We start from the raw sequence: 26473 nt of genomic DNA on the forward strand, positions 1-26473 counted from the left end.
TTTTTTTTTTTTTGTTCTAGAGTCTTCCCTCAGAAGAGAAATTAGAAGGGTTCAGTTTTCAGTCTTGGAGCAAATGTAATTCTGCTGTAGAGCAATGTAGAGTTAAATTTTACCATAAATTAGCCTGATATAAGAAGGGTATGGTTAGTGAAGCCCAAGACAGCTTGTGTGACACATGGCTATGACAGGTGACAAGAAAGATGTCCTGCACTAGTGTTCTTAGGCTGTTCTGCCAGAAGAGAGCATTGGCAGTTAATGAAATTAAGGACTGGGAAGTGATAGCTGAAGTATATATGTAAAACAGAAAAAGAACTTATTCTTTTTGTCTTTAGACATCTTTGGTTTCCTGGAAATAGCATACACAAAACAGCTATTGTGAAATCAGCTCTTAAACCTGCACTGTTTTTGAAACCATACCTGTAATTAAAGCTTTGCTCCATTAAGAAGTTTGACCCTTATTAGCATCTTTTGGGGAGTTTTCTTGCTGTCTGCAGACTCCAGAGATGACTAAGGGATATGGGAGTTCTGTTATGCCCCTTCCATGTAATCCTTCAGAGATGACTGGAGCATCAGAGTATTTGGTGTACTTGAATTTTACAGTATAGTGTGTTTCTTCTGTGTGTTGAGAGAAGCAGAATCCCTCCTGCCATATGCTCTTCAGCTGGGTACCTCTTTCAGCTCAGATTACTGACTAAAAATAATATTTTTGCCAGTAGGCATAGAATAAGGAAGCAGATTTATTTTTCATTACAATACCAAAGCTGACATTTGTTCTTGTATCACAAGTGTCAGCTTTTCTCCTGCTCTCTTCTCCATTCATAGAACTCTCATATGAACTAAATTATTTTTATTTTCGACTTTGTTTTTTGCAGAAGCTTTATCTGGTCACAATAGATTCAGAAAATAATTTTGAATTTAAAGGGTATCCAAAGAGAAAAAAGACAACTAAAGGAACACCTGGATAAAATATACTTCTGGAATGAGTGTCATTATTCCAGAATCCTCCTGTATGGCAGAGACCTGTTGAAAACTTGCTCTTAGATCAGTGAAAGAAAAATCTCTCAGCATTGTTCTGCCAGGATTAACAAGTGATACTGGGCAGGCTTTGCAAATTGCCTTCCATATTCCAGCATTTCAGAGGCTCTAAGGATCCATTGCAGGAAATCATTCTGACACTGAAACAGCAACAGATTGCCCTGAAGGATGTTATTACCAGGTAATAGAGACAAATCCATGTGCAGTCTTTGCACAGATTAGATGGGTGTGTGCTACCCTCCAAAACAGGGTATTTATGTGAACAACTGTAAAATCCTAGATGATAAGTAGGCTGCCTTTTTTTATCCTTTTTGCAGGCTACATTCCTCTACACTGAACTTACTTGCATCTTAGATGTTTAATTTTGGATAATTCTAGGATCTGAAACTCTCAATAATTCCATGGCAACTGTTATTATATTTATAACAGTTCTACTTTATTTTGACATATCTTGTATTTTTGTGTTAATGTTGACAAAAAAAAAAAACCCTAGGAATTGTAAGAAGCTTGTCGTGGTAACTTTATGGATAGTGGTAATTTCCACTTCGGTGTTTTTGCATTTCCTTGATGTCAACGTAAAACTTCCTGTCCTGATTTACTTTCTATTACCTTTAATCAGGTGTTTTGTGCTTCTTTGCAAATATTACTGGTTTTGAGTAGTTAATAGCTCAAGCAGTTAATAATGAGTATAATAATATTCTGATTTGTTTTTTAGAGACCTGTGTGTGTTCCAGCTGTAGCTGTTGCTCCTCCATGTTTGTGTGGAGCAAATCCTTCTTACACATGGGCCCATGGCATGAAACTCTTGCAGTTCAGTCTCGAGGAACAGAGATGGTGCAGTGTGATTCAGGTATTAAACACCCACCACTGGATACACCTGTGTGCAGGGGCTGTCTCTAATTGTGAGTGTGACCTGCAGAACATTCAGGTTCTCATTCATAACCAGGCAAGCTGGGAGCTCTGGCTGTCCTGCTTCGGAAGCTGAAAGCAGAAAGGGAGAGCAGGTGCTGATTTTGACACAGATGATTGCAGTGCTTAACATCCTGGAGCTTTTCCGGATTTTCCGTTTCCTCACGTGAGTGAGAGTTAGTGAGAGTGGTGCTCACAGCTGGCATTATCTGGTAAGAGGATCTCTTACTCCAGCTAATAGTGAGTAGATGCTTATGATGGGAGGGCAAAGTCTAATACATTTGCAAGATTCATTTGCATAATTTCTTTGCTTATTGAAGCAAATTATATATGTAGCTGTAGCAGAAATATGTAATTATAAATGAAATATGTCAGTCATATTACTATTTGATGAGGAATTTAGGGTGTTTACAAGGAATATGCCTCTAATTATCCTGTGTTTATGAGCAATTTGTGCTTCAAATGCAGATTTTTTTTTTCACAATAGCCATTTGATTAATTGCTTTTGCTTTCATTATCTGTAGCTATTTACATTGTTAGTACTTTAAGTGTAGTTGGTGTTTTTATGTTGGCAGTTCCTCAGCCTTACTCCAGGGGCTTTTATTTGTTGTAGAGTGCCCTGGCATTGCCTGAGGATAAATTGAAGGTATGCTCCTTTCCCTCCCCAGTAAGATTCTGTGTATCCTCTGGGGCCTACAATTTGAGCAAACATTAACAATATATTGAAGGTATTTTTATTTTTTATTCCAAATTGCATCATTATGCTTTCTGTTAGATGCAGTATAAAACATAAAAGAATACTTTGCCTTAAAGCAACACAAGGCATTTGATTTGATTTAGTCAATAGACAAGAAAAATGATGGAGCACGTACAGGAATAACAGCTCAGGTGTGCTTGATCACAGGACATGATGTGGTTACTGTAATAGATATTTAGATTTTTACTTGGCTGACTGCATCATAAATTAATAGCTTTAATGGTAGACAGATTAATTATGAATTGTGTAGATCTGTAATGTGGACAGTCAGATAACTTGAAATGTTTTTCATGCTTAATGTAGGTTGGGTAAGTAATAAGAAAACAATTTTTCCAATCTTCTCACTCTGTTAAAAAAAAGTCTGTTTAGAGATTTATCCCCTATTAATGTGAATTTTTAATTAAATTGCTAGTTTCCCTATTTCAGGAATTCATAAAAATCTTCAACAAAGACAAGTGATCCTTCTGTGCTATCCTGTCTCCCACACTCCTTCCACAGGTGTCAGTCACACAGGTGTGATTACTGTTGTCTTCTATGACTGATTTAGATCTGCTGATGGATGCAAAGAGTAAGGAGTGGTGTGACAAAATTGCAAGAGGCAGAGATAACCACACATACAGGTGAATTTCATGCAAAGTGTTTTAAAATCAAAAGTAGAGAGAAGATGGTTTGGGGAGAAACTAGGATTTTTGGTTGAGGTCACCCTTCTAATTTAAGTAACTTGGTCTTTCAAGATCCCTTCAAAGATTGTATCATACACCTTCCCTTCAGACTAGAGGGAAAATGAAAATCATGTCCTTTCTACACTGCTGCTTCTGTTCCTGTCTTTGCTCCCACTTTAATCTAACAAACCATCTGACTTCTTTATTGAGACAGCCAAAATAAATGTGTGTGTTTTCAGTCCTTGATAAACAGAAAATGCCATTCTTGATTATCATTGGATTTCAGATCCACCTGTGATGTTTGTGTAGTTCTAAGCTGTGTTTGAAAGCTTCTCTCTGGTGACTATTTCTTTTCTTGAAAGGATGTGCTGAGAGCACAAGGATTGTAATGGGTTTATTTGTTTTACAGGCTTGTAAGTGGTAATTCTGTTGAAAAGAGTCTGTTGAAAAAGAGTATTAAACGTATGATTCAAGAACTGGCTGCTCAGGGAGGAGATTGTTTAACAGACCTTTTACCTCAGGTACTGTAACATTAAGAACATTAGCAGTTATTTAAAGATACATAAAAATTAGTGTTTTACTAGATCTGAGACAGAATTTTGAAAAGGTAGTGATTTATTAATTTCTAGATTTATTTGGGAACCAGTGATATGTGTTCACAGTTCAGTAGAAATCCTGAACTGTCAGCTCATATAGAAAATCAGAAGGTAACAATATCTAGTAATAAAGGTTTGCTTGTTTCAGTGATAATGTTACCCCTTTATTGACATTGTCTTAATCAAAAGCAACATCTGCAGCAAAAGGTGTCAAATACATCTGTAATTTGACTTTTCCGAACTTGATTTTAGGATGACTAAAAAATTTTTTGACATCATGCCTTATCTTATTGAATACTTCAAAACATGTTTCCATAAGGTTCTTTGCTCTGAATATGGAAAAGAGGGTTCCAGAACGTTTACAGAAGAGAAGACTGTCTGAGCTGAGAAATTATTTAGATTGAGAGTTGTGTGACTCAGGAAACATCATGGTTCCTACTCAGAACAGCTGGCCAGCTTGGTGGACCAGATCTGGGGATTTCTCTTGTTTTATGTAAACCTTTAGAAAAGGTTGGAATTTACTTTCTGTAAAAAGTAAAACAGCCAAGTGGCTTTCGTAAAGTACCTTGTTTTCAATCCATTTACATGAAACAGTTCTGTGCAAATTTAAATACTGAAACACTCAGGGGAGGTAATTTGAGCCTGTTGATATATCTGTTCATGTTCTGAAACATTTAAATTACCAAGTGTTCTCCTGAGGGTTGTGACGTGCATTGAACTGAATTGTACCTTGTGTTGTAAAACTGTTTTATAGTCCTGTGCCTTGTCAGATAATTTGCATTTTTTTCTTAAAGGTTTTGGATCATGTCAGTGATGTAGTTCTCTTGTAACTATCAATCTCCAAAGCAATGCCAAAATTGTTACATAAAGACTGTTGCAGGTCCAGAGGGAAAGGTGTTGAAACATGATTTGCATTGTGAGAACTTGGGGGTTTCTGGGGTCTTTTTTGTTGTAGTTTTTTTGTGTGTTTTTTTTTTCTTTTAATTCCTCATTGCTGTTAGAGTACTACATGAGTGTTTACTAAGCAGAAACATAACTAGATTTTAGAATTTTGAATAGCAAATGTTAGTAAATACCTTCTCCTAACAGTATTACTAATATAGGTTATATTTATTACATTTCCATACACAATGTTATGATAATATGATCTTGGCTGTATCATTTGCACAACCAGTATGTTAAAAATAAGGGTGGAAAGCTGTTTAAGTGGTAGGATATGAATTGTTTTCAGTCAAGGCTATTGATAACTATGAATTTTGAGACGGGGCTTTTGCTTATGTATTTTTGTATTATGTATTTTTTTGGTTATGTATTTTTTTTCTTATGTATTTTTGGTACCTAAGCCTTCACTTTGTATTTATGTAGAATGTAGGTGGTCATCCTCTTTGTGCTAAAGACTGGAATTCTGGGTGTATTCAAATCTATATGAATCACTTTGAGTTGATGACAATGACTACTAGAAAAAGATTTCTTTAAGTTTACTTCTACTGTCAATAATTTTTCTCAGATTTAACAGGAAATCACTGGTGGCCTGATTGGTGAATTTGTTTTCTCTTAAGCGCGAATGTAATTCACGGGGACCTTTTTCTTATCAAAGGCTCTGTGTTAACCTTTAGCCTTAAGGTAGTGTTTACTGTCCAAGAATCAAGTCTGTGCTCCTGCTGATGTAAAGAAAAGCCTGAAGTGCTTCAGTCTTGCTCCATCTGATGTACCAGAAGTCCCTCCTCATGTCTGGGTGGAACCTCCTGAGCATCAGTGTGTGCCCGTTGTCTCCTGTCCTGTTACCTGGCACCACCGAGCAGAGCTGCTCCTCTCAGCCGCCTCTTCCCGAGGCTGAACAGCGCCGGCTCCCTCAGCCTTTCCCCGTACGAGAGATGCTCCAGCCCCTTCACCACCTTTGTTTCCCTCGCCTGGCCCCGCTCCAGACGCTCCCAGTCTCTCCTGCCCTGAGAACAAGCCCCGCGAGCTGCAATGTGCATTTTCACACCGTGTCTTGAAGGGCCAGCCCTGCTCCCTGCGCGGACAGAAACCACCCTTTGCTCTCTCCTTCCCCTCCCCTGTCTCTGCTATAATAAATATCCATTTTTCTGCCCTGTCGCCGAGCCCGTTCCTATCGCGACAGGAGCCGCGGACCGGCGCCGCGGTGCGCGCAGGCGCGGCGCTGGCGCAGGCGCGGTGCGGCGCGCGGCTGGCGGCGCAGGCGCGGCGGGACGCGGTTTGTCTCCTGCCGGCGCTGGTAGCGGCGCCCCCGCCCGCGCTTCCTGCCCGCAGCGAATGGAACCCGCGGCGCCCGCGGTAAGTGCGGCCCGCGGGGCCCGCCCGGGCCCGGCTGCGCGCCCCGCTCCGCCCCGAACGGCCCCCGACAGCCCTGCCGCCGCACCGGGAGCGGCCGCGGAGGGACGGGCCCGCCCGGCGCGGGGCGGGGGACGCGGGCCGGGCCGGGCCGGGGGAGCGCGGCCCCGGCGGGGGAGCCCCGGGCGGGGGGAGTCCCCGCGGAGCGGCGGCGGAGCCGGGCTTCGCCCCCGGCCCGAGCGGCCTCGCTGCGCTGCTCGCACACAAAAGGCGATCCCTGCTTCGGGACCTCCCTTATCGGCCTGTAATTAATTAAGTGTTTTCACTGGGGCCGTAAGTGTTAGTGAGGTGCGGGTAATTAAAATAATAAGACCTTGTTACCTTGTTGCTGGTGGTATCGTTTGAATCATAATTATTTGGTATCGGCTCTGTGAAACAACTACAATACCTGGAAGAATTGCAGTATTGTTAAATCTTTTGGAAAAGGGGCCTGTAAGGAGTGCAGTTTTTTCCGCTTCCCGCTGTACTGAGGGAGCTCGCTCAGGTTTGAGCTCCGGAGAGTGGGAGAGCCGAGACCCGCCGGGATGAGCCCGGTGCGGGAGAGCCGAGACCCGCCGGGATGAGCCCGGTGCGGGAGAGCCGAGACCCGCCGGGATGAGCCCTGGTCCGGGAGAGGCGGAACCCGCCGGGATGAGCCCGGTGCGGGAGAGCCGAGACCCTCCGGGATGAGCCCTGGTCCGGGAGAGGCGGAACCCGCCGGGATGAGCCCGGTGCGGGAGAGCCGAAACCCGCCGGGATGAGCCCGGTGCGGGAGAGCCGAGACCCGCCGGGATGAGCCCGGTGCGGGAGAGCCGAAACCCGCCGGGATGAGCCCGGTGCGGGAGAGCCGAGACCCGCCGGGATGAGCCCGGTGCGGGAGAGCCGAGACCCGCCGGGATGAGCCCTAGTCCGGGAGAGGCGAACCCGGCCGGAGGAGCCGCTGTGCCGGCTGCGCTCCCCGGTACCCCCGGCACGGGAGGTCCCGGGCTCTCGGCCTCCTGTCGCTGCTGGCACGTGTGTGACAGCGCTGCTTTGCTCCACCTTCCCGGACAGCCGCCTCTTTCCCGGGGCAAGGAAGGGAATATCTCCATCCCCAGGGCTTAGGCAGGTCGCTGCAGGTAGCTCAGGACAGGGAGCGGAGGGTATGTGATGTGATCCCTGCCTGGACAGCGGAGAAACGGGAGAGCCGGCAGCACCCGCTGCATCTCATCGCTTCCCAGTGGTGCTGCCGTGCCCGTGTGCTGCTGCCTGTTGCCACTTGCGACCAGCTTGGAGTTAGGAACACAAAGGACTGGCAGCATATTTGTGTGTGTTTGGCCTGAAATGATAAAAATGAAAGTGTTGCTTTCAAAACAGGAGAGAGATTTTAAAAGGAAAAAAACCCAAACCTATCAGGTTTCATTTTCTCTTGCTGCTATTTCTATGTGACTCCCAGTCCTGAATCTACCTGTCAGTGCATGTCATTGGAATTTTTGTTTGTGATTGAAATGCAAAACCAGAATGTTTTGGGATTTCTGCGTAGCTTAACTCAATAAACAGCATTTTTAATGAAATGCAGATTTGATTAATTTTCATCTCTTTATGTGTTCTGAAGGAAAGAGAAGGCAAAGTTAAGCATCAAGTACAGTAGTTTTCCATACAATTGGATGACTTGGCCTTCAGTAGCTTTCAGTAGAACAACAAATGAATAGCCTGTCCATTTTCTTATTTTTAGTTGCTACTGAAACATTGGTAATAAAACGAAAAAAGAGTAGATGCCTTTGATACTGGAGACCATCGTTTTTTGAAGTTCCAAAGCAAGGGAAAAAGTCCTGTTTCTACCTAGTTAAGGGGAACACAACATTTATAAGACTATTCAATAGCAGTACTAGCTAGAGAAACTTATGAGGGATTTAAGTAAGATTTTGTTGTTCTGAGATGCCAGTGAACAGATCATTCTAAACATTTTAAATAAAAGGTAATCTTTCTAGCTGTAGTTAAGTAGTTTCACTTGCAGAAGAGTTTTTACCTTTCCTGAATGTCTGTTTTTGTGTATTTCTTTAGCGTATACTATAAAACCTTAGATCAGTGAGAATGCACCATGGCAATGGTCCTCAGAATGCCCAGCGCCAGCTCCAGAGATCCAGGTCCTTCACAGGCAGTGAGGGAGAAGAACAACAGGCAAATTTGCCCCAGTCTCCCGCAGCCTCTTTTGCGCCTTCTGCAAGCCCCTCAGCGCCGCAGTCGCCCAGTTACCAAATCCAGCAGTTTATCATGAGCCGGAGCCCGGTGGCGGGGCAGAATGTGAACATCACCCTGCAGAACGTGGGCCCGGTGGCCTCGGGGAACCAGCAGATAACTCTCACCCCGCTGCCCCTTCCAAACCCGACGTCCCCGAGCTTTCAGTTCAGCCCTCAGCAGAGGCGCTTTGAGCATGGATCCCCCTCGTACATCCAGGTCACCTCTCCGCTGCCGCAGCAAGTGCAGTCGCAGAGCCCCACGCAGCCTAACCCGGTGCCGGTGCAGGCGCTGCCCAACGTCCGGGCAGGCACTCCCGGGCCTGGCCTGGGCATGTGCAGCCAGAGCCCAACAAGGGGCTTTGTGGATGCCAGCGTGCTCGTGAGACAGATCAGCCTGAGTCCTTCCAACGGCGGACACTTCGTGTACCAAGAAGGGCCGGGAATTGCACAAATTGCTCAAGGAGCTGCTGCACAAGTGCAGCTTCCATCGTCTGGGACGCCTGCCACGGTGAGGGAGCGCAGGCTTTCGCAGCCTCACTCGCAGTCTGGGGGCACCATCCACCACCTTGGGCCTCAGAGCCCTGTGGCCAGCGGGGCAAACATGCAATCCTTGACTAGCCCGGGCCACATCACAACGACCAGCTTGCCACCCCAAATCAGCAATATTATCCAGGGGCAGCTTATGCAACAGCAGCAGCAAGTGCTTCAAGGGCAGCAGCTGAGTAGACCCATTGGATTTGACAGGACTTCTGGTGGATTGATAGCAGGAGTTGGAGGACCAAGTGCGTTTGGAATGACGTCACCTCCTCCTCCCACAAGTCCTTCACGGGCCACTGTGCCACAGGGGCTGTCGAGTCTTCCTCTCACTCCTACAGCTAACACAACAGTGAAAAAACAACCCAAAAAGTTGGAGGAGATTCCTCCTGCAAACCAAGAAACTGCTCAAATGAGAAAACTGTGTTTGGATCATCACCACAAGCAGATGGAAATTCTTAAGGAAACTTTTAAGGAATGTTTGATTGAACTGTTCTTCCTGCAACATCTTCAAGGGAATATGATGGACTTCTTAGCTTTTAAGAAGAAACATTGTGTTCCTCTGCAAGCATACCTGAGGCAAAATGACTTGGATCTGGAGGAGGAAGAAGAGGAAGAACAATCTGAGGTCATCAATGACGAGGTAAGAAACTTTGTTGGAATAAAATCGTGGATGAAGTTGTAGCACTGGGATTGTGAAGTATTAAAGAATGGGACAGGACATGAAAAACCATTTTTGCTTGATGAAGTATGGCTGTTTTTCATAAAATAGTTGGTCTGAGAGAATGCAGTTCTGCTGGGTAGTGTGATTTGATGGGTCAGTTTGAGTGTGCTGTTAGATTTGTGGATTTAAAATTAAAGAATAGAGAGGGAGCTTTAACTGTCCTAGTTGCACACAAGTAAAGACGGTAGAAGTGTGGAAATGATTTTAAGCTCTCAGAATGGTTATGACTAGGAATCATAGTTTTAATTTCACTTAGCTAGACTTGGACAAACCAAATAGGAATAAGCAAAAGCATTACAAGAGGTTAACCTGACTCATGGATCTTCCAATCATAGATATTACTGAAGTTCAATGTTGCTGCAGCCAACAAAAAGTGTGAATTAATCTAATCAGTGAGGGAGAACATGTGTAGTGGTCCACAGTCATGTGGTGCCCTGGAGCTCTGTGCATGAGTTGCTGTTTAAAGGATTAACAACCTGCACTTACATACTGGACATTGACAAGTTCATTTTGTTACTTATGCAAAGGTTTAAATTACTAACTAGCTTGAATTCACTGTTCATTAATGGCAAAGAACTTGAAGGAAGCTCGCCACTGACAGGTGCTGTGCAGCTTTTCCTGCATGTTTGTACCCATCTGTGGCTGCTGGAGCACTGGTCTGGTGCAGAGCCTGCCCACAAACCAACATGGCAAGTGGTTGCAGCAGGGTAGATAGAACTGATGCCCCTGCACCACTTGGAATTCATAAATATCTTCGAAAATTTGTGAAAATATCTAAGGGTGTATAGCTGCCAGAGTGTAGAAGAACCAATATTATGTAAAGAACCTTTAACTACCTTTGGGAAATGAGTGCCTTCACTGAAATTTCACGACTCTTAGGTATGAATCATTAGTCATGCCTTCAGCTGGAATTGGTGGGAAATTTTAACAGAATAATGGCTGAAGTTTCATTTATTCATTGCTTTGTTGTCTAAACTTCTTGATTAGGAAAATACATTTCTGCTTGCGACAGTTATTGACAATTTTGAAGGAATCATTACTTTATATAATAATACAAAAGCTAGCTTGTTACTGTAATTTATTGACAATGGATATTCAGTATTTTTTTTTCACCTGGTTTGTGTTTTGTCAAATTGTTTAGGTGTTCTTGTTGGGTTGCGTGTTTGTCAGCTGAAATAACCAGGTATTTTTAACTACCATCTGCACACTTTGAGGGATCTGTAGTGGGTGTAAATGGTACAGGTTCCTTGAAGTCAGTGGCATTGCTACACTTTAAATGAGTTGAGGCTCTACCCCATGGTGTTTGGGGTTGAGAATTTGCTGTACTTCACTGCCTTCTCGTGGTGGATCCTCTTTTGTTTGTGGAAGCTGCTTGTCCCTGTAACTGCTGGAGAATTTTGCAAAGTGCAACAGCAGAAGTGTTTATGTGTTTTCAAGTGATGAATCCTTCTGAAAGATTAAGACATCTTTTGAGTATGTTCTTTCTTTGTATTTTGTTGTCGCCTTCTGTTTTATTTCCCCCTCCCCCTCTTTATCACTTTCTGCTAAAGCAACGCGCTTCATCCCTCGCCTGGAAGGTTGATCTCTTTGGGAATTCAAGGGGAGAGTGAATGGTGGCTGTGCTCATTGCTTAAATAAATGTTGAAGCTCTCTTACGTTCAAACTGTCTGTCATGCTAATTTGTTGTCCGTTAGCAGCAGCAATCATTAAATTTAAAACACACTTTTATGTTAACTGGATTTAAGAAAATGTTTCCAGTGATGAGAAGTCACAATAAACAGTCAAGGCTGTGCTCTGTTCTGCTATTAAAAGTAAGACAGAACTCTAAAAATGGGCTGTGCTCAAAACAAGCTGTACTGATGGTGGTTTAGTTATTATCCCCTCTTCAGTGAGGTGCCATCAGTACCAAAGGAGTGTGTTGAACAGTTAAAAGAAAGAAAAACTTCTAAAAAGAAAATGATTCTCCCTTCTTTTTTTTTTTTCCCAAAATATTTCTCTCAGGTAAAGGTTGTGACAGGAAAGGATGGGCAGACTGGTACTCCTGTCGCTATAGCAACCCAGCTTCCTCCAAATGTTTCTGCTGCTTTTTCATCCCAGCAGCAACCATTTCAGGTACTTTTCAATGGTTCTAAAATGTAGTTTCATCCCAGATTTTTTTTCTTCATTCAGATTTGATATTTCTTAGATGAATTAGAATTTTCCCAAGAGCCCATCCCTTATCATCTAAACAAAACCAAAAAACCTTTGCAGTCTTCAAATGCATCAGTATAACTGAAGCCTTGAGGAAGTTAAAGCTTTGTCTTCAGGTTGCTGGCTTATTGCATTAACTTTCAGCTTGAATGTTTTCACTTTGGTTTGTTTGTCTTTTGTATCCCTAATGCATTTGGTTCATTTGTGCATTCTGCGTAGTGATAATATGGATTCTTTGTCTGTGGCATTGTAATTGTGGATTTCTTCTAAAATTCTTTTCTTTTTTTTTCTTCCCCTTATGTATTAAAGGTTTTGAGTGTGGCTACAAAAGAATTTGGATTTGCCTTCCCTGAAATGTGTTAAACAACAATACTAATCCTCTGACACAATTTGTTTTTAATAATTAACTGCTTTCCATTAGCTCTGCCATAAATGTTGGGAAGAAGAAACAGAAGTGCTTGTTTTTATTTTAAAAGTCCTTTTTAACAATTTTTTTTTTTCATTTTTCATGAGGAATACTGGAGAAAGCCAAGAAATAAATGTGATAATAAGTTAAAATTTTTGTGGATCAGTGATGATGCAACTTTTCAGTTTGGTGTGGTTTTATGCAGCTGCCTTCAACTCCGTTACCCAGACATCATGGCATACATACCCTGAGAAGTAATATACCCTAATTCCATCTGTAACTAAAATATTTACTTTTTAGCTCAATTATATGCTTAGCAGGTGTTACAGGGTGAATTACTGTGCTGTACCACAGCAGCTGTGCAGGCTGTGCTGCCTTTTATCTAGGCTTTGGAAGTGGATAGTGAAATGAAATACAAGCTGGGTTGTGTTCCTGTGTGTAACAAATGGCATGTTCTCTGTGATATTGTACAAAGGAGTTGTGCAGAAAAGGAGATTGCACTGGGAGCTCTTCCTTAGGGCCAGTACTGATATATCTTGGAAGTCTCCTTAGGTAGTCAGGCTTCATTTAAGCTGTTTAAAATACCTAATATTATATCAAGTTATTTACTGTAGTGATTAGGCTTATCACCAAGCTGTAGCTGCAGCAGTGATGATACTTCTGAAGGTATTGTACCGTGTCAGACCAGTTTCAGGGCAACTGGTTCATGCTAAAAATGTACAAAACTCTCTGTGTGGTACTGACCTTTTGGCACAAACTGCTAACAGAAAGTGGCATTTCTTTCCATCAGTCCTGGTCTTTGCAGCTGTTTATGGAGAAATGATGTGCCCCAATCAGCATCACCATTCAAATCCCAGTGCAGAAGTGCAGCGCTCCAAGTGATTATTGTATGCGTGCTGCATAATCATGACCTCGGGACAGCTACATTATTTTAATTAAAGTTGGGACAGTTTTAGTCTAATATTAGTGGTATGTGACTGCAATTTATAAAGACATAACATGTCTGCTCTCTGAAGAGTCTCGCCTAAATTACACGGTGATAATGCAGACAGCTGGGAGGCATATTCTTGAGAAAATGTCAGTCAAAAATCCTAAAGTAGAGATACAGCCAGAAACTGTGAGTATGCAGTCATCCAGAGGGAGAGAGCAGGTGAAATAAATAGCATTTAATGAGGAGTTTGAAGAATATAATTTCTTAAACTGATGTCCCAGTAGCATTTGATGCAAATGGGATATAAACTGAATTTGTTAGTCAATTTAGTAGCATTTACAAAATCAATTATTGCAGCTTATTTTGAAAATTCTATAAATTCCCAGGTCTATGATGCTCTCCCAGACACTGGCTGTTGGACCTGAAATATGCTGCACGTCTACCTTATGACAAGACAAGTATTTGAAAACTTAATCCCTGTTGAGTGTGAAATGGCAGTGAACCATGGACATGAGTCAGAGATACTTAAAACCAGAATTTACATCTTAAGGCTGTAGCTGTATCGCTGGAGTGGCCACAAACGCCCTCAGAGCAGCAAAGAGATTGTTATTAACTCATAGCTATTGGTGGAGTCTGAGGGGCATGAGATATATTCAGCTCCAAGAGGAGCATTTGAAACCCAGTCATTGTAGGTGATGTTGGCTGTGATTATTAATGCCATGCAGTGAAGCACTGAAGATGCAGGATGTCACTGCTGTGATATATTTCAGTATAGACTGGTGTTTCCCTCTGTGGGTTTAATTTACAGTGGTAAAATTTTAGTTAAAATCAGAGAAGGAAGTACCTGTGAATTAAGTAAAACATTTTAATGGGAAATTACTGTCTATGTTGTCATAAAAATTTTTCACAACATTTGCAAACCCTTACTATACCTCAACAAATCTTAAACCATGATACATTAAACATTAAGGCTCTCACCATTTGAAGAGTCCACTTTGAGAACTAGAGTGCTAAATTAATTAATTTCCCAAGATGCAGAGACTGCCAGACATAAAGTCTGTGTTTGTATTTTCTGATGGAATCTCTTAAGGCATTTTTTGGGATAGCCCTTATTTTTCTCATATTAAGTTTCATGGTAGAATATTTGGTACAGCATGGCCAAATATTGAGGAGAATTTAAAAATAACTTGGAAATTCACTGAAAGGAATTGGACTTGCACAGACACTGATGGACATTAATAAGTACTTGCCAGTGTGCTGAGAGCCCAAAGAGCATAAAAATTGTCATATACCCAAATTTGTTTGCTACAGTAATCCTGTACATTAGCCTGTCACCTGTGCTTGATGCTGAAAGGATTCTCTGGGATAGGTTCTTGCCATCATTGCTGATATTAAATGTAGTGACTTAAAAATAAAGTTTGAATGGAGTGTGTAATCTTACTGAAGCTAAATTCCAGTTTGCTGAATCAGAGCCCAGTGATTCCTTTTGCATTTCAGTATCAATAGTGCTCATCCAGGCTTGTTAACTCATAGTTTGTGTGCTGTTTATCCTCAGACAAAATGGATAGTAATTTCTGGTGAGCTCTGATGTCACCTTAGCCTTACAGCAATATTGTTTCTCCTCACTGGGTTTGTTCATGAGACTCATTTTGCCAGCTGTGTAAACAGGTACAAGTCCAGCATCTGGAAAACTGGAACTGGAACTTGTGTACCTTGGCTGAGGTTCTTTATTCCATTTCCTAGCTTTTTCCTGAAACATTTCAATGGTAACTCTCACAAAGTTCTATCCTGAGAGTGAGAGTGCTGGAGACTCAAATAAACTTAAACTGTTTTCAGAATGAGAATGAATTTGTGTGTTACTGATGTTCCACACAGATGTAATACACTAATGAAAATTTCCATTAAATAAAGAGAAAAGGTAACAGAAAATACTGGGCAAGTTTATTTCATACATATCCCATTTTCCTGAGTTTGGGATCACTTAACAAAATGTAGGTGTGCATTATATATAACCAACTTCATCACTGTAAAATTTAAATTCAACAAAGAGTATCTGTGCATTGTGGACTGCTAAAGCTTCATAGCAGATACTGAATAAGTCTTATTTCCTTTGTTGTACAGCTGTTCTGAAGGACTTGTTCTGTGCTGGCCTCCTTAGATCCATTTGTAAATTCTCTCCTGGTGTCAGACCATCTGCAGATTGAACTTCTGTGATTTGTTTTCTTTTCCCTGTAGCAAACGCATACAGGGACTGCAGCGACGGGGACTGTGAGCACCATAGAGATTGAAGCTTTTAAGAGACAGCAGCAGGCCCTTGCACCAGCAGGTATGTTCCACAGGCACAACTCCACTCCCATCCTCTTTTTTTTCCGAACAGTGACTGGAGCCCACTGTTGCGTAACTCTTGAAATACATTTTTGCCTCACCTTGGGAATCGCCGGATCCTTAGGACTATCTACTGTGACTGGTGCTGTGGGAAGAGTGCACTCCACTCCCAGTAGATAGGCCTGGATTTGGCAGGCATGGAAACATGGTTAGGTTGATTGTTCTGGCTGAGAAGATTGGAGATGGCCAACTTGAAGTCAGAGGGACTCTGCCCCTGGAGCATGTTCTTCATAAATGCTACACATGTACAGTAGTTGTAGCTTTCGGAGCTGATGTTGGAATCATGTGTAGTAGTTTGCTTTGTAAAATTGAACCCATTCCATTATACCATGCCATAAATGGAATTTGAATATCACAGATTCGTCTAAGAGACCACGAATTGAAGTGGGCCGTCATGGGATGGTTTTTCAGCACCCGGGTGTGGCTTCAGGAGTTCCTCTTCAACAGCTAATGCCAACAGCACAAGGTACTGTGTCACCACATGCCAGTTGCACATTAATTTCACAAGGAGATGTTGGTGATGGAACTAGAAACTTGGGCTTCCGGCCTGCCAAGATCCTAGTTCCACCACACACTTCTCCATGTAAATTAATACTTGGTATGCAATGCCTGATTTGTTCAAGGAGCTGAGTGACGGGCTCCAAAGGTGCATGTGGGCATGGAAATACGTCACAGGTGCTGATGCAAAATGGCCAATCTGAGAATTCTGGAACTGAACCAATGATTTATGAAAAGGAAACCACAAAATTGGAACATCATGACAAATTTTTATTCATTAGTCATGCCAAGCCTTAGAATATGTGTTAGAGTGAATGTGTTCTTAGAAAGACCTAAGTAGCATTTAGACGTTACGCTGGTTTTTTAGGTTAAATTCCATTAGCTCACCGGTCCTTTTTTTTTTTTTTTTGAGTATACAAAATTTAGAAGACCTATAATGACATGCTCTTTTTTAGTTGCTGTGCTCCAAATTCTAGTTACAGTCCTGTGCATGAAGTACTTTGTTGTTTATTGTAATGGTGATTTATTTTGTGATTGTGATGTGGTATTTTCAAGTGATGGTGTCTTGTGGCAAAGTAAGTAACAAAACCACTCTCTTTGCAGTCGATTTCCTCCTTAAATCAACAGAGAGCATGGGACGTTTTAATCTCACCTGTACCTTGTCTCCTCTTGCCCTGCAGGTGGGATGCCTCCCACTCCCCAGACGGTGCAGCTGACGGGGCAGAAGCAGAGCCAGCAGCAGTACGACCCCTCCAAGGGCCCTCCGGTGCAGAACGCGGCCAGCCTGCACACGCCACCGCCGCAGCTGCCGGCGCGCCTGCAGCCCGCCAACGTCCCCATGGCGTCACTCCCAGCCACCCTGCAGCTCCCACAGCAGCAGCCTCAGCTCGTGGAACCTCCAGCCCAGCCACAGATCCAGGTGAAGATCCAGCCCCAGAGCGTGCCCCTGACGGCCGCTCCGCTTCCAGCGCCGCTGCAGCAGCAGGTGCCACCAGCAATCCACGTGCAAGGACAGACGCCCAACCAAGTGTCGCAGCCGCAAGCTGCGATACAGCAACAGGTACGGGGGCGTTAGTGGGGTGGACGTGTTTGTTTCCATGGCCAGTGAAATCTTAAGAGCCGTGTCTTCATCTTTTAATTCCACTGGACACTTAAATCCTTTCTGCTGTAGTGTAGACTAAGTTTTGAATCCTCAACTCATCAGTAACCAGTGTGTTTCTTGGGCAGACTGTGACTCTGACACGACCATCTGCAGATCCTACTCAGAGTTCTCAGCGTCTTGCAGCAAATCCACTGCCACCTACCTCATCCATCGCTCCAGCAGCGATCCCAGGCACCACACCGCCTTCTCCATACCCAGTGCAAACAAACAGGACCTCTCCAGCAACCAACAAGTCCCTGTCTCCTATTGCATCCAAGCCTCCTGGCTTAGCAGTAGCAGCAGCAGCAGCAGCACCCAAAACACAAAGTCCAGCTCAGAATGCAGCAGTGTTGCCACAGGAAAACACTCAAGACAAACTGGCTGAGCAAGTCAAGCTGGTAAGATATTTTCTGTGTCATGCTTTTGCACTTTTTCTTTTCTTATCAATTAATTTAATAAAGTGGGAGCAGTTAATATTTTTCTCCAATTCTGCGACTTCAGGTGCATTCTGTAGCTTCATTGTAAGTCTCTGTAATTCTTTCTAAGGAAAATCAAATCCATCAGCGGATAGCAGAACTGAGAAAGGAAGGTTTATGGTCCCCCAGGCGACTGCCTAAACTCCAAGAGGCTCCAAGACCAAAATCCCACTGGGATTATTTGCTGGAAGAAATGCAGTGGATGGCAACTGATTTTGCGCAGGAGAGAAAGTGGAAGATGGCAACTGCTAAGAAGGTACTTGAAAAGCATTTTATAACTCAGAACAATAAATGTTGATATCACTCAATTTGGTAGCAAGGCTATTGAGATATCTTTTGGTACAGAGAGAAGTAAAGGAAAAGCATGGCACTAACTTTTACCTTAAATGAGAAGTTATGTTGTCAGTTTTGGATATGGCACTTGAGACAGACTGGATAATTGTACAGAGTGTGGATGCAAATAACAGTTTACAGATTTTATTCTTCAGGAAATCAAATAGCTTGTTTAGGTACCCACCCAATATGTTGGCTGGGTTATATTTAAATAAAAAATAGAGTTGTCATATCTGTCTCACAAATGAGTTATTTCCTGCCAATAAAGAGTAAATACAGAATTTTGTAAATAACTTCCTTTGGGTGTGGTTGTCTGTCCAGTTCTTTTTTCTTAATCTCTCTGAAAAATAAGAGTAAAGACAGTAGTGGAAACATGGTAGAGAACTGTTTCCATAGGGGAAGAGAGCAGCACAGCAGGAATACAGTAGTGGGATGAAAATTTGTATGGTGTGGGATGAAATATTTAAAATCTGTTAATTTACAGTAAGCAAGAGTTTTCTATGGATACCAGCAATGTTGCATCTTTTTTTGATACATTCATGACCAACTTAGGGTAATGAAGAGAGCAACTGAAGGTCATTAGTTTAGATTGCCATGTTGTTTCTACTGTATGTTTTGAAATGATGGAAGCTCACAAGCAAAATATTGAAATAAGTGTATTGTTTTGTACAATAAATATCTGCATTTTGAATATAATTTAAATCTGGATTTCCATTTGTGGCCAATGGTAGGTTTTTAAAAATAGGAGAAACAGGAAGGGCAAATGTGAAATGATCCTTCCCCTGGCACTATGCTCCAAACTTCTGGAAGTCAATGTTTTAGGGACCTCCTGAGCTAAAGGTTGCAATCAAGTCAGTCTTAACAGCCATTGACTGATCTTTCACTCATGTATGTACACTCTTTTTGAACTCATTTTAGCTTTGGTCTCTGACATTTTGTGGTGTGATTTCTGTGACTTCATATGTGCTGTCTGAAAAAAAAGATTTCTTTTGTGTGTTTGCTGCTAATTTCAGTGGAATTTTTTTCTAATTTTTGTATTCAGAGAGTGAATTAAGAGTTTCCTACTTGATTGCTTAGTTATAGTTGAATTTTTTTTTTCTTTGAGTTTCATGTCTGTTGCTTTACTGGCATGGTAAGAATTAGAAATATTGGAGGTAAGTGCATTGTGTGTAAAGCTATGGTCAACATCTGGCTGCTGATTACCACTATAATCTTAAGAAATGCAGTGATATGTATTTTGGGGTAACCTAATTCAGTATTTCATGGTATTTTAGATGGTAAGAACTGTGGCTCGTTACCATGAAGAAAAGAAACTTAATGAAGAGCGAGCTAAAAGGGAAGAACAGAACAAACTGAGGAGAATTGCAGCATCCATTGCTAGAGAAATAGAGTATTTCTGGTCTAACATTGAGCAGGTAAAGTACCTACACACTAAGACTTGTGCAATTTGTGGTGGTTTTTTAATCTTCAGTAGTTTATTTGTAAAATTAAGGTGCTTTATTAGACTTGGTTTACGTTTCAGGTTGTTGAAATTAAACTGCAAATTGAATTTCAAGAGAAAAGGAAAAAGGCTTTGAACTTAAAAAGATTTTCAAGGAAAGGTAATTGTATTCCATTTCATAACAAATATAGTCTGAATTCTGATGATATTGTTTTATGTAATTCCACTCAGTGCAGCTTAAACTAGTTAACATTAAAATTGTGAGTTGCTAATAATAGCTTGTGAGTAGATCTGAATCATGAGTTATGGGTTTTTATATTTTTGGGTTAGATTTTATTAATACTTCCTGTGTTTTGCTTTGAATACGTTTAAAAGTTAATGTAAGAAATGTAAAATTGCTAAGTGATGAATACATACATCAAGTGTAATAATTTTCCAGGCAAGGATACAAAAGAGGACCTTTATTTGGAAAAAGAAAGTGAAATGGTAAGTCTTTCTGTTTTTTGAAAAAGCTATAAAATTAGTTTAAATGTGACTACATATGTGAAAGAGTTTTGATAAAGGTGATTTTTTTTTTTTAATATGCATGGCGATGATAAGATGATTTCACTGTAGTTACTGACAAATGAACATTCAGTCACAAGCACAAGTATAATTTTTCTTTTCTGGTTAGGAAGGAAAGTGGATTGTGGCTGGTACGTATCTTTAATGGCTGTGAATCATTCATTCTGAGATTGAAGACCAAAAAACTTTACAAATTAATTGCCAGACTTGGGCAGGAGTTTCATCTTCAGTAGCCAGGGGTGGACTTTGTGGGGTGTGAAACACATTTTCAGATGTTTAGCAGAAATTTATCTGCTGAGAGATGGAGGTGTATGTTGCAGAATGGATCAAACTGAATGATATCTTTTTCCCTGGATGGAATGTGTGCTAAGGACTCCTTGGCTGTGTCTGTGCAATTGGAAAAAAAAATGGACAAGGGATATGAGGCCCTGAGCCATCTGTTGTGGCACAGCTGATGCCCATGTGCTGGAATACTCCCCCTCCACCAAGCAGAATGCCTGCATCTGAATTTCCTGCTAGGAACAAGCTTTAGCATGTGTTATTGGCCAAACTGTGGCCCAGCATTGGCTGTGAGAGTTAATTGGCACAGGCTAAGCAATTCTACAGAGTGCACTGGATGCTGAGGCAATTGTAGGCCTGTGCCATATCAGTTTTTTATTGACTAGTGAAAAAATTCAGTCCTTGAGCCAGCCTGAGTAAAAGTTTTGTACCACAGCTGGACCTGAATAATTTGACCCACAAGCAGTGACTGCACACTCCCATCAGTTGAGAAGCAAAGTTTCTGTTTTTGCATGACCAGGGGAGTGCTAAGAGGTGTTAAGTGTGTATCAGCAAATGCTTTTGGGACTGCTAGGCATGTTTTGTTATCTTTAAAAAACAAACAAAGCCCCCTGCTTATCTTTTGTTTTCTATTATTTTAAATATTACAATTATTTAATGTTAGGGATGTTCATCATCTGGAAGGAAAAGAAAGGCAAGCACGTCTTTGACTGATGAAGAAGGTAAGTCACTTCTCAAAATTTTGCATCCATAACATAGTACATAAGTTGAATATTAAACCCACAGGTTTTGAGTCTGTTGTTATGTGGGTGCAGTGCTTTTCACAAAACAAATACTAATGTTCATTTTTTAGAGATATTAGATAGTCAATTAAATAGTAAATTATACCTAAAAGAGCTCCAGTGAAAATTTGAAAATAGGATTTTCCTTGAAATTACACTGCCAGCATTATTGGTGGATTTTAATTCTTTATGTCCTCATTACTTTGTTTGTCAGGCTTCACTTATGGTCTTGAAGTTCTTTTGAAGATTTTAGACTGAAATACCCATCTGCTTTGGGTCCTTTCTTCTGGTGACCACTCTGTCATATTCCTGACAAAGGAACTCCCCTGTTTAAAGCTACAGAACAACCTGTGGTGAAGTCTGTCAGTCAATACTTAATTGCCTTCTGTCCTGAGGCAGAAGTGTTTCTCTCCTCTTCATTTATCTTTTAAATACTGAATATAGGTGCTCTCAGATTATCTTGTTTTCCCATATATATTTAATTGTTTTTAAATCTTGCAGACTTAGAATATTCTGTGCTTCACTTCAGGAGTATAGAATTACAAGCTTCCTGAATTATTGTATAATTTTAATCCAAGATTTGCATTTGTGTTTCTTGTAGTTGAAGATGAAGAGGAAACAATTGAAGAACAAGAAGCTAAAGAAGGAAACATAAACCATCAAACAGAATTGTCTAATCTGGCCAAAGAAGGTAGGCATGTGGCTTGATTCTTCTCTGGGCTGGGCTCTGAAACAGCAGCTGGAAACATATAGTACTTGTTACATTTGTAAAGAGGATTAGAGGTGGGAAATTGAGTGCATTCAGATGTTCTATCCTGTGTAGTCTGTATTTATTTTTTTCTATCTGGAAAGCTGCAGCAGTTTATGGGATGATGATGGACATCTACACTTTATAAAGCAGTCCTAGTTATCACACAAGGTGGCTTGAGAAAAGGTAGTTCTTTAGTGAAGCACTGCATTAAAACCTTACACCAAGACTCTATCCGAGTTCTAGGAGTGCAAGATAAACACTTAAAACCAGGGTTGTATCAGATTGAACATGGACATTTTATCATCACCTGTCTTGAGTATCTCAGAAGGGTTTTGTGACTGACTTGTTAGGTCTGAAAGGGCACTTAAGTGCTGGGGGTGGGTATAAATATCTGAAGATAAGGGGCTTTTAGGGACAGTGCTCTGGCTAGCAGCTCTCTCATTAGCAATGTAATTGCTATGCTGAGCTTGATGTGTGCAAAGTACCCCTCAGAGATGTGTCACTTACCCTGGTAAAAGCACATTTTTAGAGGCAGGCTGCCCATTAGGCTGAGCGTGCCTGGCGATGAACATGCGGTTTCCAAATCTGTTTATTTGGTCTGTTTGGCAGCTTAGTGGCTGCAGTGAACTGGCCAGTTGGAGGGATTATAACCCTTGGCCAGTTCAGCCAAGCTCCTAATGAGAGTGTTTGCTGATTTTGCTGATTGATTGGCCACTGCCAGCATGTACATTCCTACTTAACAGCTCAGACAAGGGATCCTGGAGTTACAATCCAGTTTTGAAATTCAGTCTTGAAACTTTTGAAGTCTTGCATTGTCTTCCAACCACTCAGGTGGATTTGGTGCCCCTACCTTCCCAACTGGGGTTTTACTGAGGGTTGTAGGGTGTGTTTGTAATACAGTAAAAGCAAGGCATGAGAGCAAACTGTTTGGTGTAATGCCAAATGTTCTCTGTAATCAAGGTTATGAAATAAATACTGCCATCATTCACTTAATTATTACCTCTGAAGTTAACTTCTGATTAGAGAACTGGCAACTGTGAAGAATGTACTGAGATTATAATTAATAGTATCTATTGTTCCAAGTTTTGGTATTTTTAAACTTTCATCCTTTAATGACCTTCAGCTGAATTGCCTCTGGAAGATTTGGTAAAGATGTATGAAGGTGCCTTTGCAGAAAATTTTCACTGGCCGCAGCCGAAGCCTGACAGTGAAGAGGAGAGCAGTGAGGAAGGTAAATTACTCTATGTTTAGAAGTAGTTGTGCTGATTTAGAAGTTGAAATAAGTTGTTTGGCTTTTCAGGACTCTGAAAAAACAGAAAAGACATTTTGTTCTAGGGGAAAATGCATATTGAGTGAATCATATTTAAAATTTCTCAATTTGTGAAAAGAGGGCAGTGTTTGCCTGCTTTAAAGCTAAGATGTGTGAGATTTTCAGGAACAATGCTAAGCTATAGAAAAGCCTCTCTACACTGAATTAAACATCACACTTCATAGGTAGCTATAATTACACCTCTGTTCTATGCTAACATGATGATAAAACTACATACTTGAATATAGGTTTTAAGTAGAATGAGAAGACCTCCCTAGAAGTTGGGAAAAGCTAATGGTCATGTTAGCCTAGCTAGTGTGAATGTCCAGAACATGTATATGAACCTGAGCTTAGGCTATTTGCATTTTACCTGAACCAGCTTGAAAATCATAGAATTGCTTTTGAAAGTTAGATGCTTCTTTAGACCCATGTCTGAATCCTGATCTTCTTAGTCTCTTTGTGTGATTGCTACTGAAATTTATTTTAGATACTACTCCAAATTTTCTCTCTCTCCCCCCTAGAAATGGAAGACCACATGTCTGATAGGGAAAGTCCCCAGAAAGAAGTTGTCCTCATAGACTCCCTTCTCAGCATTGACCAGTACAAGGGCCTGGACAGATCGAGTCCTCCCAAGAAGAACATGCGAGACATAGCAGAAGTTGCTGCTGCAGCAGAGATGTTGTTACCTAAAGGCAGCTCCAGGATAACAACAGCAGTAAGAATCCCTATTTTCTGCTACTCTGTGTGCTGATGTTTACATAAAGAATGCTTTTTTCTTCATTATTTTGTAGCTTTTAGCAAGAAATTGCTTGCTTTTTCTTGTTTTTTTTTTTTTTTTTTTTGAGTTACCTCTGGAATGTTTATCTTTATGCTATGCTCTGTGAATTCAATTCAGGAAAAAATAACAAATCACTCACATTACAGGTAAAATACAACACTCCATCACTGTTGTATGGGTCTCTCAGAGAATATCAGAAGATTGGGCTGGATTGGCTGGCAAAGCTGTACAGGAAGAATCTCAATGGCATCCTGGCAGATGAGGCAGGGCTTGGGAAAACAGTGCAAATTATTGCCTTTTTTGCCCATTTGGCTTGTAATGAAGGTAAGTTCATTTGGCTAACAGTTTTAGACAGGTACTAGGCCAGCATTATCTTTTTGAATTGTAGCCTAGGGTCACCTGTTTTTCCTTACTGAACCATATCAGGCTTCAGGTAATGACAGGAATAAGATTGTGTCAGAATAACTTTGATATTTTGTGACAACAGTGCTATTTAGTCAAGTATAGTGTCTGATCAACCTGTTATGCTTTAGAGATTCTTCTGAATACTTCTAAATTCTTACTAGTACAGAAAAGCCTTACAAATTGTTTAATGACCAGGAGTAGATTAGTCATTAAAATACCTCTGTTTGTTGTTATTAGATCTCCCTTTTAATGCTTAATTTAATGCAATGCACTTAAAAAATCAAGGTAGAATATAAGCTACTTGCATTAAGGAGTCTATTTCTAGTGTTAAATGCTGTGTTTCCCCTTCTGTAGGGAACTGGGGCCCTCACCTTGTAGTTGTCCGGAGCTGTAACATACTGAAATGGGAGCTGGAATTGAAACGCTGGTGCCCAGGCTTGAAAATACTTCTCTACTTTGGGAGCCAAAGAGAACTTAGGGCAAAAAGACAGGTGCTGTATTTTGCAACTCTTACACTGTTGCCTGACACATTGAGCCTGTATATATCTCTTTTTTTAAAGAAGAAGTAGCTGGTTATGAGACATTTGGGAATTCTGCCGTAACTTTTCTGTCTCATCCTTTCTTTCCTTTTCCATAGGAATGGATGGAACCCAACAGCTTCAATGTGTGCATCACTTCCTACAAGCAGTTGTTCAAAGGCCACACAGCATTCATGAAAATGCGATGGAAATACTTAATAGTAGATGAGATGCAGCAAATAAAGAATATGACTGAGAAACACTGGGAGGCACTTTTCAGTCTCCGCAGGTACAGAGCAGAGAATTGATTTCCTACTGGCAGTGGGTTTTTCTATTTTCATGTCACACAGTTCTCTTCTTAACAGAAAGCTGATTTATAAAAACCCTCTTGACTTGGTCTGCCCAAATTCCTGAGCGACGTGCACCTATGGAGAAGTGCTTTTATTTAAAACAATCAGGATTCAGAGAAATGCTTGAGATCTTTTTGTTTCCACTATCATATCACTGTAATTCTTTGCTGATATTCTGAGCTCCCAAACAGATTCCCCGTTATGTTCTGATACTCTGCAATGAAGAAGCTATTTGGTGGTATATTCAAGATTGAAAAGATACTTTATCCTAGGTTTAATTTTATTATATTTACACAATTCTTCTGTGTCTCTAGTAAGCATAAAGACATGGTAATCAGTCAATTAAAAACCTTCTTTTGTTCACAGCCAGCATCGTTTGCTTCTGATAGACACTCCTTTGCATAACACATTGATGGAGCTGTGGACCATGGTACATTTTTTGATTCCGGGAATTTCCAGACCTTACCTGGATTTTCCAGTAAAAGCACCTAATGAAGAGAACCAGGATTATTGCCATAAACTGGTCATCAGGTTGCACAGAGTATGTTGTGATTTTTTCTCATGTGTCCTACTACAGTAGTAACGCTGTTGAGGAGAAGGGGAATGAAAATACGTGGTTCAGATCAGAATTTGTTCCCTATCTTAACACTTTGTTCAGTTTAGACAGAAAATCCTGCTGAAAACAGAGGGTTCTGCTACCAGAAGAGTGTGGAGATTTCTTTTTAAAATAATACAAGGCTCAGATTTTGAAGCATGCCATGCAGAAATTAAAGAGCAAATTAATGTCTATACAACTGTGCGCATAGCAGTATGATTATATATAGCATATGCAGTTTATCACATCAAATCTGTTAGGTGTGAATAAGTTTAGCTTCCTGTTGTAAACTCTTTGAAGTGAGAATTTTTTTCCTCTCAATTCTGAAACGTTTCAGATGATTCAGCCATTTATTTTGCGGAGATCAAAGAGGGATGTTGAAAAGCAGCTCACAAAGAAATATGAACACGTGCTCAAGTGCCGTCTGTCTAGTCGACAAAAAGCCATGTATGAGGATGTCATATTACAACCAGGGTAAGGGCTTGAAACAGTAAACATAAAATGCTGTCACTTTTAGTGCTTAAGCAAGGAAAAAAATTACTGCCATGGAGGGAAGTGTTTTAGTGTTTCTCTG

At 41.2% G+C, this 26473-nt stretch overlaps 1 protein-coding gene and 1 non-coding gene across 5 annotated transcripts in view; both read left to right on the forward strand.

The window, feature by feature from the left end:
• The first annotated feature begins 2518 nt into the window (after positions 1–2518).
• On the forward strand, positions 2519–2657 carry LOC131585649 (small nucleolar RNA SNORA49). Its single transcript, XR_009279002.1, has one exon. It is a non-coding gene; the product is annotated as a small nucleolar RNA SNORA49 (small nucleolar RNA).
• A 3495-nt stretch (positions 2658–6152) lies between these two features.
• The window catches only part of EP400 (E1A binding protein p400), a 45923-nt gene continuing 25602 nt past the window's right edge, over positions 6153–26473 (forward strand). For all 4 annotated transcript variants that reach the window (XM_058851470.1, XM_058851471.1, XM_058851474.1 and 1 more), the window contains exons 1-19: positions 6153–6254; positions 8334–9686; positions 15530–15620; positions 16038–16145; positions 16858–17237; positions 17405–17716; positions 17865–18050; positions 19402–19542; positions 19650–19728; positions 20008–20054; positions 21076–21133; positions 21795–21884; positions 23068–23175; positions 23775–23968; positions 24178–24355; positions 24791–24927; positions 25074–25243; positions 25671–25845; positions 26237–26373. In XM_058851470.1, coding sequence (XP_058707453.1) covers positions 8364–9686; positions 15530–15620; positions 16038–16145; positions 16858–17237; positions 17405–17716; positions 17865–18050; positions 19402–19542; positions 19650–19728; positions 20008–20054; positions 21076–21133; positions 21795–21884; positions 23068–23175; positions 23775–23968; positions 24178–24355; positions 24791–24927; positions 25074–25243; positions 25671–25845; positions 26237–26373 — 3914 coding nt within the window. In that variant the 5' untranslated portion in view covers positions 6153–6254; positions 8334–8363. The remainder of the gene's footprint in view (positions 6255–8333; positions 9687–15529; positions 15621–16037; positions 16146–16857; positions 17238–17404; positions 17717–17864; positions 18051–19401; positions 19543–19649; positions 19729–20007; positions 20055–21075; positions 21134–21794; positions 21885–23067; positions 23176–23774; positions 23969–24177; positions 24356–24790; positions 24928–25073; positions 25244–25670; positions 25846–26236; positions 26374–26473) is intronic.

Source organism: Poecile atricapillus, chromosome 16 (genome assembly GCF_030490865.1).
Source record: "Poecile atricapillus isolate bPoeAtr1 chromosome 16, bPoeAtr1.hap1, whole genome shotgun sequence".
In the NCBI taxonomy this organism is placed as follows: Eukaryota; Metazoa; Chordata; class Aves; order Passeriformes; family Paridae; genus Poecile; species Poecile atricapillus.